The 14,746-nt window shown below is 39.1% G+C and overlaps 1 protein-coding gene across 6 annotated transcripts in view; it reads left to right on the forward strand.

The window, feature by feature from the left end:
- Positions 1-14,746, forward strand: part of apbb2 (amyloid beta precursor protein binding family B member 2) — a 247,718-nt gene that overhangs the window by 111,856 nt on the left and 121,116 nt on the right. For all 6 annotated transcript variants that reach the window (XM_062981655.1, XM_062981652.1, XM_062981656.1 and 3 more), the window contains one exon: positions 11,774-12,589. In XM_062981655.1, coding sequence (XP_062837725.1) covers positions 11,774-12,589 — 816 coding nt within the window. The remainder of the gene's footprint in view (positions 1-11,773; positions 12,590-14,746) is intronic.

A 14,746-nucleotide genomic window follows, 5' to 3' on the forward strand; every position in this document is an offset into this window, starting at 1 on the left:
TTCAGCTATGCTTGTTCAGGGGGAATCACGATAATTATGAAGCCTGAAAAAGCCCCAGATTGCTCCACCTCTTCACAAAAACAACATTTGACAAAATTGACACTGGGAGAATCAACAGATGCTGTGGCCTTTGCTCCTGTGAATAATTAGACAGCAAGCGAGCAAAGCTTTGAGAAGTTATTATATTTTGTTGGAATTTTGTACATTACTAATTGCTTCTTCTCCCACATGTTTTGTATGTTCTCTAGGCATGACTAAGTCTGAATCTAGCTCACATTCTGTACTTTTGCTCTGACCTCACTGTTTACAGTTTCTCCCCCCATGTACCTGCAACGATGCACATATATACGTTAGTAAATTATGCATCTGATACAGTGAACTATGGTTCATTAAAACTTGTGTTGCCTTTGCCTTTAAAGTGCCAGGAAACAGTGTTTTTGCTGGCATTGATTAACATGCTTCTCCCAAAAATATGTTTTATTAAATATTTTGTCTATGGTTTCTTTACTTGAGTAGAAGACCAGTTTGGTTTGTGCACAGATAGTTTATGCTTTGCATATATTGGCAGTGTTGAATTAGCATGTCTAAAATATTCCCCGTAACAGCATGTCCCTTGTCCCACATAGGACTTACGTTATATTTAGTTGTCTCTTTCCATTACAGACTTTCATGCTCCTTCCTGGAAAGCAATTCAGATAGCTTATTACAGTTGACCTTGTTTTGCATCCCTCTCCCGCTGGGGATAGATAAATATCTCTTTAAAGTTGCAGCCTGTCCCTTTAACTCCTCAAGAAAGCAGCTGAAAAGCAGCTGTTTCTGTGGCTTCTTTCAGTGATAATCTGTAAGCCTCCAGGCTTGCTATATTCCAAGGTATGTCAAATGAGCTTCACAAGAGACAGTATATGAAATGTCCTTTGTGATTCACAGCCCCTGCCTCCCTGCTTCCCCATTTCAGATGATTGCATTTCAAGTCTGGGTTTTTGTTTTTGTTTTTTGCTGGTGCTCTAGGCTACAAAGGTAGCCTTCCTTGCAATTATTTCATTTACTGTTGAGTATTTTTAACATTACTTTTGAAATAACAGTTTTCAAGTGCTTCCAGAAAGCATTTTACCAGTCAAACTGATACTGATTATGATGGTGATCCTGTTGTTATTGCTGCTGCTTCTGCCATTGCTTTGCTCATTTACTTTCCAAGGAAATCCAGTTAGCTGTCCCTCTCCATACTGCTTCTATTGTACTCCCACATATACAGAAATGCCTTTTGCTTTTTGCAGGCTGTGAAGACTTATAGTTAGCCCAAAGCTGTTAACAGACTGACTTCAAACAATGGCTTACAAGGCAGCAATTCCGGGGCAAGAAAACACTCTCTGATCTTTTGGTATATGTTTTAAATATGACAGTGTATACTTGGAGCATGTATATCTCTTTGAAGAATTAATATTTTTTGTTTTTCTCAACCAAATAAGCAGTGCCCAGAGTTATATGGGCTACTATCCTAAATTCAGAGCCTCGTGGAATCCAGTGACCCTTCCTTTCAGGGAAAAATGCAGAATGTTTTATCATTCTGAAGTCATAGATTGAGCAATCTATGACTTCAGACATGTCAAATGAAGATTCAGGGTCCATCTACACAGGCCCCAAATCCACTTTTTAACTGGATTACCACGAGGCATTTTTATGACCTGTTTTATTGTTGCTGTTTATTCATTTGTTTATTGCTTTGTTTTTATATTGCTGATGTTCGGGCTTGGCCCTATGTAAGCCGCCCCAAGTCCCTTCAGGGAGATGGGGCGGGGTATAAAAATAAAATTATTATTATTATTATTATTATTATTATTATTATATTAACATCTCAAGTTAATCTGGTTTAACTCAGAATAAACCTGAATATCCAGGTTTACTCTGGGCTATAAAAATACTTGGGAATGTGTGGACCTTCCAGGAGGATCTGCACCTTCCCAGATATGGTGCCTGTGGAGATTGACCAAATAACATCTCAAGGGTCGATGGTTTAAATAAAATAAAAATAGAAACATATAAGTAATTAGAACTGAAAATAATAACAAAATAGTATAGAACACCCATTCAGCTGGCACACATGATTCAGGGATTAAATTCCAAATGTTGGAATTATGGGAGTCGGGAAGCATGGTACTCACGTCTCTGGTGGGGATGTTAAGAGATACAAAAAAAATTGGAACCAAATCCTAAACCAGGTTAATTACACACTGAAACAGAATTTGATATAAATATGCAAATACGTTAATAGGAATATATGGGGATAGAAGAAGACCAAGATTTAGTCTTCTATGGGGCCAGGCTGTGGCGTAGGCTGGTAAGTAGCCTGCTGCAATAAATCACTCTGACCATGAGGTCATGAGTTTGAGGCCAGCCCGTGGCGGGGTGAGCACCCATCAATTTAAAAAAATAGCCCCTTCTCGTTGTTGACCTAGCAACCCGAAAGATAGTTGCATCTATCAAGTAGGAAATAAGGTCCCACTTATAAAGTGGGGAGGCAAATTTAACTAATTTACGACGTTGGAATGAGGAAGTGCCATCGCAGTGGATGATGAAGCAGCTGCTCCCCCCTGTGGCCAGAATCGAACATCCCCTCAGGTGAAGGTTAAATTGCCTCTGCGTCTGTCTCTGTTCTATGTGTATATGGACATTGAATGTTTGCCCTATATGTATATAATGTGATCCGCCCTGAGTCCCCTTTGGGGTGAGAAGGGCGGAATATAAATACTGTAAATAAATAAATAAATAAATAAATGTTTAGAGCAGCACATGCAGTCATAGCATGGGGATGGAAAGATAAAAAGAAATGGGCACTTGAAAAATGGTATGAATATATGTAGGATCAAATACAACTGGATATTATGAACATTATAAGAAGCGAAAAACATGGTCAGACAAACGGAATAAAATTAAATAAATATGGACTCCATTTAACAGATGGCTACAGTCTATTAAACCAGATGATGAAAGCTGGAAGAAAAAACTTGATAGAATGGAAAGAAGGCTCATGTAACAAGAAAAAAAGTTTAAGTTGTCAACAGGGAAGGGGGTGGGGTGAGGAGGGAAAAGAGAATGGAAAATATAAAGTATGGTAACTATGGTTATGTATATAAAATAATTATAAATAATAAAAAATTCCCTTTTGGGGGAAAAAGGATCAATCCCCAAAGCCATCCTGATTCCTCAGGTTCCATTAGCGGGAGGGGGGAATGACAGTGCCACCCTCCCCTCCGTGCCCCCTGTGTTAGCAGAAAACTTACTGGAGAGGCCTGCCTCCGTTTGCATTGTCGCAGCTATCAAACTGGGGTTTCAAACATTCAACCCCTTCTGCGGAAGCTGCACCCTTTGTCCAAGGAGAAAACCCCAAAATAAACTGTCTTTTAGTAAAGAAAGATTTATACGAAAATATAAATCTGACATGCATGTCTCCAGTAAATATCTCCTGTTTTGTGCTTTGGAGAGGGGAGAGGAAAATCCGAAGCTCCTGTCACGACATCTTGATGTGACAGGAGATCTTTACCAGAAACCTGCAGACAGAGTAAGTGATACAACAGGAAAGGGGTATATAGCTGGAAAACTCCAAAATAGTGGAGTTTTTCAACTGGATAGAAACCTGCATTTTAAATGTCGATTTCTATCGGATTTTGGGCCTGTGTAGAAGCAGCCACAGGTTGTGCAGAATCAACCAGCTGGGCAGCAAGGAAAGAACCTGAACTGTTCATAATGGGTCATGTAATGCTATCTGACTTCTATAAAAACTTTAAGGTGTTGAGCTTTGCTTACACTATGTAACACAATTTTTGTTCCTGAGTTATACATGTCATTTCCTAATTGGTTCTATGCCAATTCTCTCACTCCAGAAGCAACTCCGGTTGCTCCTGACACACACAAAAATCAAAAAAAAAATCATGAAAACATGGTCTGCACATTGAAAGATTAAAAATGGTATATTTTCATTTAGGAAAATTACAAACGAAGTACCTAGACCAGTGGTTCCCAACCTTTTTTTTGACCAGGGCCCACTTTGACCAAGGACTACTCTGCAACATTAGTACCAAAAGGGTTGCAAATCAGTCTTTGGTCAGCTTTAGATTTTGTTTGTGGTGTTGATTCAGAAAATTGCATTGGATAGACCACATCAGCTCTAATTTCTGATACTGAACACATGCCAGCCAGTAGTCACCATCTGCTCGCCCACAGAAAACCATTTTTAATAATCTAGAGCTGATGTGGTCTGTCCAGTGCAATGGAAAAGAGTGGAAATAAAATAAACAAAATAAATAAATAAAGAGAAAGGATGTTCGCGGACCGGATTTTCATCCTCGCAGCCCACTGCTGGGCTGTGGCCCACAGATTTGAGAACCACTGGCCTAGACTAAAGGAAATAATAGTATCAACCTCAGTCTCAAAAATGAAGTTTCTGCAGTGTAACAATTACTTTCAAAGTAAGTCCCGCACAATTCAACAGGGAATAATACTTTCAAACCAGGAACTGATTTTTTTTTCAAATTTTGTTACATAGTGTTATTGGTCAGATGTTTTGGCCTTGATGTTTCTGTACAAAGAGTGGAAAGAATATGTGAACACATCCAAAATTATCTAAAACATGCATCTCAAGTGTTCGGAAACTCTTAACAATGAGAATCCTAGACTAATGAGAATATTTCTAATTCAGGAAACTTTCAGCGCAAAATTTATATACTGGTATTTTTTTGCACAGGAGCCATATTTTCTATACAGAAAGCAATCTTTCTCTAAAGAATATTATTTTCCTTGCAGAAAGTGTTGTTTGCTGTATTTCTTTGGCAGAATAAGCCCTGAAATGTGAATAGTTTGGAAAACTTAATATTTTCACAGTCACACTGGGAAGGAAATTACTGAAAATATGCATTGCTCCCCTTGAGAATAATATTAGGGAAGAACTACATTTCTCTTCCATATTCAGCCGTAATAAATAAACATTTTGATGCAGAAGAGTTGTGGAAGGTGTATGAAGAATGGGAGCAAAGTACTTAAGTGATGAAGATGTATCTGACCCTGAAAAGATGGTGACTTTCTAGAGCAAGCATGGCCAACTTGTTGCCCTCTGAACAAATTGACAGTAAGTAGCCTAGCCATGGACAATTCTTGGTAAAATCGCAGAACCTGCATGATGCCTCAATAAATATTCCATGGGTAAATTGAATGGTTATTATTGACCTTATTGAAGAGGAGAAGCAGAATAAATTCTCCAAAATATGTACAAATATGCATAATTAGCATTATTTATAAAGGTTGCAAAAATATTTTAAAACATTTTTATTAATAAACATTTTTAATACAAAGTTGCAAAAATATTATCTATTTTTTAAAACATTATTTTGATACTTAAGGAAACCTAAAGCTCTGGATATAGGTTTGGTTTGTATAACACAAATGGAGGTTCATTAAAGTAGGAGCATTTAGGAAATATTTTCCCTTATGCAACAAGGCTTTCATCCTCATTCAGTTTATATACTTACAATTCTGCCATTTCTGGATCAGGTCAGGTATCAGTAAAGGGAATATCAAAACCTGTTATCCTGTTTGCCACTGCTGAGTAATCCCTTTTCATATTCCGTTGCCTCAAGGCCTTGCTTGCTACCTTGTGGGCTGATATCACAGCCAAAATGGATATAGATGATAATAGACAGCATGGAATGGCTGTACACAGAGAGTGTATTGCAGAATGGGTAGCACAGAATAAAAAGTGTATAAATGTCAGTTACAGATCCCCCAGTAAAAAGATGAATAAAAGAATATATGCGTCTGGTATCAGTGCCAGGTTGTGTTCCTTTGTCCTCATATCTTTGACATGATGTCTCCTGCCTATGCTGAAATCAAAAGTTTTCAAAAAAATAAAATTGCAGCTCTATGGGCTTTACGATAGTTGGAGAAAGGTTTTCAAATTTATTTTGTTTCATATATAATGTTGTCAATATGCATCAGCCGTTTATAGGTATGCTTATGAATTGTAAGTTTTTTCCTGCTCTTACCCACAGTAATTTTATAACTAACCCTTTTCTTTAAACTTTTCGTGAAGACCTGAAAACGTGGATGTTGCACTGTGCCTTTGGTTAAACAGTCCCCCAGATATTTTTGGCCCCAGCTCTAACTTAAGATATAGCTCTTGCACTTTACTATTGTTCCCTGCGCTTTGGATATAGTATTTATTTTATATTGCCCTTCTAGCCCTAATTTATCATCTGGCTCCTGCCCTTTACCCATCAACCCTGTCCTTGCAACTGATTTGCACCAACTCGCCCACCCGAGCTCAGTATTTGTTTACTATGTCAGGCTATTGGTTGCTTGTTCGATGGCTGTTTTCTGATGTTGTTTTATGAATTTTACTGTGTGTTATTTTAAATTATGTTGACCAGGTTTGCCCCCTTGTAAGCCGCCCCGAGTCCCTTCGGGGAGATGGTGGCGGGATACAAAAATAAAGTTGTTGTGGTTGTTATTAAATGATAGTTATAGCTTTGGAGAATGCACATTCCTATAGATAGTAAGTAGTGCAAGAAGTGAACAGTCTTCATCTGGTGTCATTGCGGGGGCTAGAGGAGGTGCAGCATTGGATGTGGCCAGTCTTTCCAGCTGCATGGCTACATCTAGTATTGGATTGCGGGCTGCTTGTGCACTTGCATGATCATGGGGGTGTTGTTGGTGTAATAATTATATGCGTAAACTAATGGTACTATAGTTATATTTTTGGAGAAAATACGTACAGTAGAGTCCTGGTTATCCGAGATAAAGGGGCAGGCCCAATCTCGGATAACCGAACTGCTCGGATAAACCGGCAATCCGGTTTAGGGAAGCGCCCTGCGATCGCTGCTGCCTAGCAACACTTGCAGTGCGCTTCCCAAGGGGTGAGGGCTCGCCAAGGGACATCTCCCCAGATCTCTCTCAGCCAGGCCCTTGCTGGAGGAAAGAGTTTCCTTCAGGAATGGCCTGGCCGAGGAAAACCCGCGGCACGCTCCTTGTTTCTCAGAGGGACAGCCTGCTTTGGGGAGCATGCAGGAGCGTGCTGCAGGTTTTCCTTGGCCAGGCCATTGCTGGAGGAAACTCTTTCCTCCAGCAGGGGCCTGGACGAGGGAGATCTGGGGAGGTGTCCCTTGTCAAGGGCTTGCCCCTTGGGAAGCACCCCACAAGCGCTGCTGCCTAGCAGTATTCATGGGGTGCTTCCCAAGGGGCGAGAGCTCGGCCCAGGGAAGCACCCCATGAATGCTGCTGCAGCAGCGATCGCGGGGCACTTCCTCCTTTCTCTCTTTCTCTTGAGCTTCCTTCGCTCGAGAGGAGAGGGAGAGGGAGGGGCACCCCTGGTGGTGCCTCGAATAATACAGAGGCTTGGTTGACTGGGACTCAGTTAACCGGGACTCTACTGTATCTTATGTAATGCTGTGCACAGCTTCGTCATGATCGTCCAACCCAGGGAAGTGAATCATTCAAAACGGTGGATATTAGACTGCAGCTTCTAGCATTTCTCACTAGTGACTATGCTCGCGAGGACTGCTAGGTCTTTCAGACCACTGGGAAAGTCTCATGATTATCTCATTGCCTATAAATAATACCACTGATTTCAATGAAGAATGTAAGTGCATGTGCATAAATCTATCCAGTTGAAGTGATTGGAGTAAAATACAGTGGCTAAATTGGACAGCATTCTGCTTCTTGCATATTCAGGTATGTAAAGAAACAGGACTATATAAGTGACTGTCACCTGCTGCTTTGTACAATTGAGGTGGACAGTTGTGAGCCTTTCAAGTGTTTTGGGTCTTCACTTCCTATAAGCTTTACACAACATAACCAATGAGAAGGAAATGTGAGTACAGTTTCTCACCACTACTGCGGAGTATGTGATCATATTTGGCAAGAGTAAGCTAGCAGAAAATGTTTCTTTTTATGGAACTTCTTATACTCATTCCATAAATTTTAAGAATTTTCACATGTATGTATTTTCCTAATGTAAGCATCTTCCCCCTGCCTAAAAGGTGCTCATATTTTTCAGTCGTATGCATTTTCATATTTCAAAATGTATAAGTATATGTAAACCAAAGGTATCACTTGCAGTAGTGTTTTCTAGGCAAGCTGTGGTTTGTCTTCCAATAAATTTTAGGAAGTATGAACAATATTTCTGGCAAGAATCTTGGAAACAGCAGAACTTTTTTCCATCTTTAACACCGTAGCACTCTTCTCCAAAGAGTCCCTGTATTTATTTATTTATTTATTTCAAATATTTCTATCCCACCCTTCTCACCCGGAGGGACTCAGGGCGGCGTACAATTGGCAACAATTCGATGCTGATACATCATTAAAAACAACAACATATAAAAAATACAACCAATTAAATACAGTATAAAATATAAAACATAAAACGTGTTTAAAATCCTGTACTCTACTGGTTGGGATTATTTTTATTTTTAGACCTTGGGTAAGCAATTAACCAATATAAAATGAACTGGAAGGGAAAAAAACAGAAGGCAGGAAAGTAGCTAAGCACTTTCTTTCACTCTTCTCTGCAGGCCTTCCCTGTCTTCCTGTAATCTAAATAATAATAATAATAATAATAATAATAATAATAATAATAATAATAATAATAATAATAATTTACAACTCAGGGAAATTTACAAGAAAAAAGAAAAATGACAAACATTCAATGCCCAAAGACAACTAGACAATCAAGGTAAAAACAGAAAATCAAATAACTCAGTATAACATATAAACAACCAAGGCAAGAGTTAAACTAAATAAGCATGATAGGCACAAAAAATCAAACCAATTAATACATAATACATTAAAAGTATAATATAACACATCAGCTAGCTGAGATAACTATCTGTTGTTAGGGTGGGAATGTGTGTAAGATATGTTAGTTCTCTTCGTAAACTAGCTTATCTAAATAGGATCTTTAACAGCTTTTTAAAGTTAAGGAGAGAGGTGGCCCTTTTTAGTTCTTTAGGGAGGGAGTTTCAAAGGCAAGAAGCGGCCACAGAGAAGACCCCCTCTCTCATTCCCACCAGCCGCACTTGAGATGGGGGTGGGACCAAAAGGAGGGCCTCCTCTGTAGACCTCAGTACTCGTGCTGGTTTATACAAGGAGATGTAGTTTTTCAAATTGTCTGGACTTGAACTGTTTAGGCCTTTATAGGTAATAACCAGCACTTTGTATTTAGCCCAGAAGCAGACCAGCAGCCAATGGAGCTGTCGTAACATGGGAGTTGTCCGCTCCCTGTACGGCGCTCCAGTTAGTAACCTGGCTGCTGATATGTGAACCAATTGCAGCTTCTTAACTATTTTCAAAGGCAGCCCCACGTAGAGACCGTTGCAGTAGTCCAAGCGGGAAGTAACTAAGGCGTGGACTACCTTGGCTAGATCTGGCATCTCAAGGTATGGGCACAGCTGGCGCACAAGTTTTAGTTTCGCGAAGGCACTTGTAGCCACTGCTGCACTACATTAGTGTTGTCGAACACTGCTTCTTAACCCCAAATTTGTGTCTCTCAACCCCAAATAGGATCTCTTTACCTCATGTTGCCTCCCCCCTAAAATTCGGCAACAATAAAAGGTTTCAGAATGCTACTTATTTACACTGCGTGTTAACAACAATGTGAAGTGCTTACACTGGACTCTGCAGAAAATGCCTCAGAAAGTTCATAAGATTGTCACCTCAGGAGTTTAATTTGGATCAGTAAGAACACACAAAAGACAGAGATGTATTTTCTTCAGATGTCTCTCTTGACTTGCTGGGTTTTAAGCTTAAGTAAGGGTAAGGGCTACAACACTGAAGACCAGAATTCAGCTCACTGTTTGACCATGAAACCCAATGGGGGACCTTGGACAAGTTACACCCTCATAGGAAGGCAAATGCAAACCTCTGCTGAACAAATCTTGCCAAGAAAACCCTTAGGGTTGCCTTTGGTTGGAAACTACTTGAGGGCACGCAGCAATAACAAGAAAGAGAATAATCTCTCTCATTTTTTCAACTTTTATTGTAGGTAAATCAGAAGGAAGGCAGGCAGAAAATAAATAGCATCTCTAAATACTTGTTTTAGAAGATAAGCATTCTAAATATGTTTCTCGGATTTACTGAGTTCTACAGTTTTCTCCCCAGATTTCTCCTAATTCACTGTCCTTTTTTTAAGTTGCTCTTTTTGTTTTTTCTTCTCAGCAATGTCTTTGAATTTTAATTGGGGGCAGGGATTGCTCCCTATGTTTCTTCATTTAGAATTAAATAACTTCACTTTTCCCTTGCTATGGCAGGAGGAGGGGGACAGGTTCTGGGGGTTGAAATAAGTTGCCCTTTCCTTCAACTCAAAATGTACAGAGAACAACAGATATTCTCCTGACTTAGCCTGTGTTTTATTCATGTTCAAATCCATGAAATAGATCAGACAATTTGGTGCCTTTCCTTAACGTTTCCTCTGCTTTTTATTCACATGGCATAACCTAACCATATGAGAACCAGCTGTGTCATACACATCTTCACTAACAAATAGGAGTGTGAAATGACCAGAAACAGACTGCATATTCAGCAAGATTTATTCACACTATATTTGTACCTCTTTTAATTGGCCGTTTCTTTACAGGCATTCTTACTGGTTTTGGATTCCTGGCATGTACTCATTGTATGTTGGGAAAGATTTATCCTTTCTTTGAATTTTCCATTTGCTATGGCAAATATCAGTAAAAATATTGGAATTTCTGCAGCAAAATCTGAAGTTACTTGAAGTATAGAAAATATTTCTTTATTTACTTCTCTAACAAAATCCATAAAAGAGCAATACCTTTATTAACCAACCAAAACGCATAAAATATATCATGTACCTTTTGAAGCACCACTGGTTTCTCCAGCAGGGAAAATGTGTCAAAACTCATACAGGAAAATAAAGGTTATTATGGTAGAGTCACAGGTCTGTATTTTGTTTCGGGAGGGTCCCAATTATTTCTGCTGTAGGACAGCTGTTTTGTAGGGATCTCGATGCAGGCAAAGGCTAGATTGGTTACGGGTACATCTAGGAGTGAGCATATTACACCTATGCTAAAATAACTCCATTTGTCATGCATTCACCAGCACATATTGGTCATAAATTTATCAGCAAATCCTTTTTTGGTTTCAGGGTTTTGAAAATTGAGGTGCACATTAAATTCAATGGCATATTAGACTCGAGTAAATACGGGTATATAGTTTATTATGTTTAAATTTACATATTCATAAAAATATATGAAACAAATCTATACACATGTATATATACATACATGGACCAGTACAATACTACATCACATTTATACAATAGTTGTATTTGACTACACCTCTTCCTCCTCTTCTTGGTGTGGTGACTACTCATTCTTTGAGTTGGAGACATTCCTATATAGTTCTGTTCTTTCCTCCTGTTGCTTTTTTTTCTATTCTTCCTTCTGGCCTAATAGTTATTATTTATAAATTCCCTACAAAGATTCTAACTGATTAAATTATGAAGCCTTCTATGAAAACTTTTCCATTTTTTTAAAAAAAAAGTTTCTCTTATTTTTCCAAGCACCATCTATACTTGTTTACCTGCATTCTATGTGATATTGTACTCTTGCAAAATCAATAGTAACTTAAAAGATACAATGTTTGTGCAGGTTTTGCTGTGTCCTTCTCATCTGCAAAATGGGCTACTGCTTACTTAGTCAATGGGTGAATGTATGCACAGTTGATTACAATGAAAAGCATTGCCTTACGAATATTTTTGCTTCTTCCCTAGTTGACTCTGGTGTGGAAACCTTGGCAGGGTTTATGGCAAGCAACAGCACAACTGACATTGTGAATCGGAACGGTCCTGCCACTCCACCCAACACCCTTCACTTACGCTCCTCGCACAACGAACTCTTGAATGCTGAAATCAAGCACACGGAAGTCAAGAGCAGCACCCCTCCAAAGTGCCGAAAAAAATATGCACTGACTAACATCCAGACAGCAATGGGTCTTTCTGATCCTGCTGCACAGCCCCTCCTGGGCAACAATTCCTCCAACATCAAGCTAGTAAAGAATGGAGAGAACCAGCTGAGGAAGGCAGCGGAGCAGGATCCCAATAAAAACCCGACTGTTCCAACAACTGCTGCAGGTATAAACATAACCTCTGAGAAGTTGGAGGGGAAAGAGCCAAACCAACAGGATTCCTCTGGCAGTGAAATCCTGCCATCACAACGCCGGAGGACCAAGAGCTTCCTAAATTACTATGCAGACCTCGAAACATCCACGAGAGACGTTGATCAGAGTTATGGAAACAGCCAGGTGGGAGAGGAGGAGAAACTGTCTTCACAGTGCAACAGTCAAGCATCCACTGTGATTGTTAATGGGGATGCCCTGACACGGAAAGCCAACAAGCCAACTAGTCCTGAAGATGGACAGGTAGCAACCATATCATCAAGTCCAGAGACAAAAAAGGATCACCCTAAAACTGGCGCAAAGACTGATTGTGCACTACACCGAATTCAGAACCTAGCTCCAAGCGATGAAGACTCCAGTTGGACAACATTGTCACAGGATAGTGCTTCCCCGAGTTCACCCGATGAAACAGGTATGGGTGCTTCCCTTTACATATTTTAGTGGGGAGAGGGGAAATGTTAAGAGTCAATCTTTACTAAACTTAATGGCCTTTTTCCTCATGTTGCACCAGAGGTTGCAAATACTGCAGAGTTTTAATTTTGCAATATTTTTACCCTTTAGCAGTACATTCAATCATCTCTGTACATTTCCTAACAAACCATTGTTAGTGTTCATCCTTGTTGAGGGTTGGTGGTAAGTGATAAAAACAGGAAGTTGATGTGAAGTGTCATAGAGAGGAAGATGTGGTTTAGGAAAATAAGCAGGTCCACTCCATTTTGCAGTTTTGTTGAAGTTCTACCTACCTGTTTCTCTAGTTGCCACATGAGTGGAATTGAATCACCCTCAGATTTAGAAAGTCCACTGCTTCAGTGGTTTGGATAGCAGAATTGATGGTGTACAACTTTGAGATGCATAGAAACTTGCTAACTGGTAATCTCTATTGTTACCCCTTTCTCAGCTTTCCACTAAGAATTTTGCAAGCCTTTTCGATATTATGTTATGTGAAGCATCATTGGTTTAAAGTGCTTGGGGGGATGTGTTTGGTTTTTGAAATATGAAATCTATTTAATATGTTGTTATTGCAGAATGTTTTAAATATCCAAAATTTCAACTTCCCATTTGTAAACAATCTATTAACTATCTTGGTGAACTTGATGTGCTTGCTCTTATTTTCCTCTGCAGTTGTTTGTTTCTTTCAATTGTTTTGAATTTTCATTCTCTGTGATTTTTATACGGTTGAATATATTTGATTGATGGATTTTTAAAAACAATATGCCTACCTCAGTGATTTTGCACTCTGATCTTTGCCACAATCTGAGGTGTAAGACTGAAAACTAGTCTCTCATTTGACTCTCATGTGTGAGGTGATCCACAGGGCCATTGGTACTAACCGCGTGTATTTTGAAAATTGTATCTCCATGGTATATGGAGCAAGATTTTAAAGATGTATGCGATGGTTGCTGGAGTACAAAATCTATATTGCAGTTGATTCAATGGTTTACCTTTTCCAGCAGGCTTTGAGAAATACTTTGTTAAATTATTGTTTAAAACTAAAGAAAAGTCCTATTCTTGAGACAGACAGACAGATGGATTCCTCTACTTTAGGAATTGACATTTTGGTCTATCTTGACTATTAATATCCTGTATTTGAGATTCATTTGGGAGATACATAGCTTGATTAATTTATGACACACAGTGATTTGCTAAAGTATTTGTATTTCTATCAACAGACCTGCACATTCAGATAGCTTGGGATAAATGTGTATGCTCAATCCAATGGTGTAGCTGTATTGTAAGGCAGAACTCAGGAGGGCATCTCTGCATGGCAAACTATTGTTTTGAAGAGGCTCCCCAATGTGATAATGACCATTTCAGCAGACGGTGCTCTATCATAAAGTTGAGTGAACCAATTGTAGGCACTGGGAGGCAAATGTGAGAGTTCTCCAATAATTTATCCAGTCTCCTGGTATTTCTCTCCATTGGGTGACAGAGAATTTGTATGCTGATCTAACTTGCTGTCTTTCAGAGCAGTAGGAAATATTACCCCATAATGTTCAAGTTAGATTTAAGAGGGGAATGCAGAGTTAGTAGTGACCATCTTGACTTTCCATTCAGGTAATAAAATGTGCTGGGTTCTCTGTGTTACCAACATTAAATCCTTTTTTTCAAGGAATTATACTGGTATGGTTCAAATATCTGCAACCATTTGCAGAGTCTTTCCATCTTACAAACATAGCTGTATTGTGATGGACTTAAAACCTGTGTCATAATGACATTGCAAGTGCCATCCAAGTTACTGACAGAGCCATTAATGATTTGTCTGTATTTGATATTTTTAATAGGGATGCATTGTTAGGATTGTGTATCATAAACAGAAGAGGATTAACTCTTGAGCACAGTCCAGCTAAAGCCTGGCTTGTGCTTCTGTTTCCCTTATGTGTTTTGTTTATTGCCCACCATATCCAAATCTCCGTGTTGTTTTGTATCAGCTGTCCCTATTATTTATCTCAGGGTTGGACATTGTCCTGATGTTTTTAAATTTATTTATTTATTTATCGTGTCAGAAGTGAACCAAGGGTACAGGTTGTAATGTATTTGAAAACACAAAGTTTAAAAAAGCAACAACAAC

The sequence above is a fragment of the Anolis carolinensis genome, chromosome 5, assembly GCF_035594765.1.
Source record: "Anolis carolinensis isolate JA03-04 chromosome 5, rAnoCar3.1.pri, whole genome shotgun sequence".
Classification (NCBI taxonomy): Eukaryota; Metazoa; Chordata; class Lepidosauria; order Squamata; family Dactyloidae; genus Anolis; species Anolis carolinensis.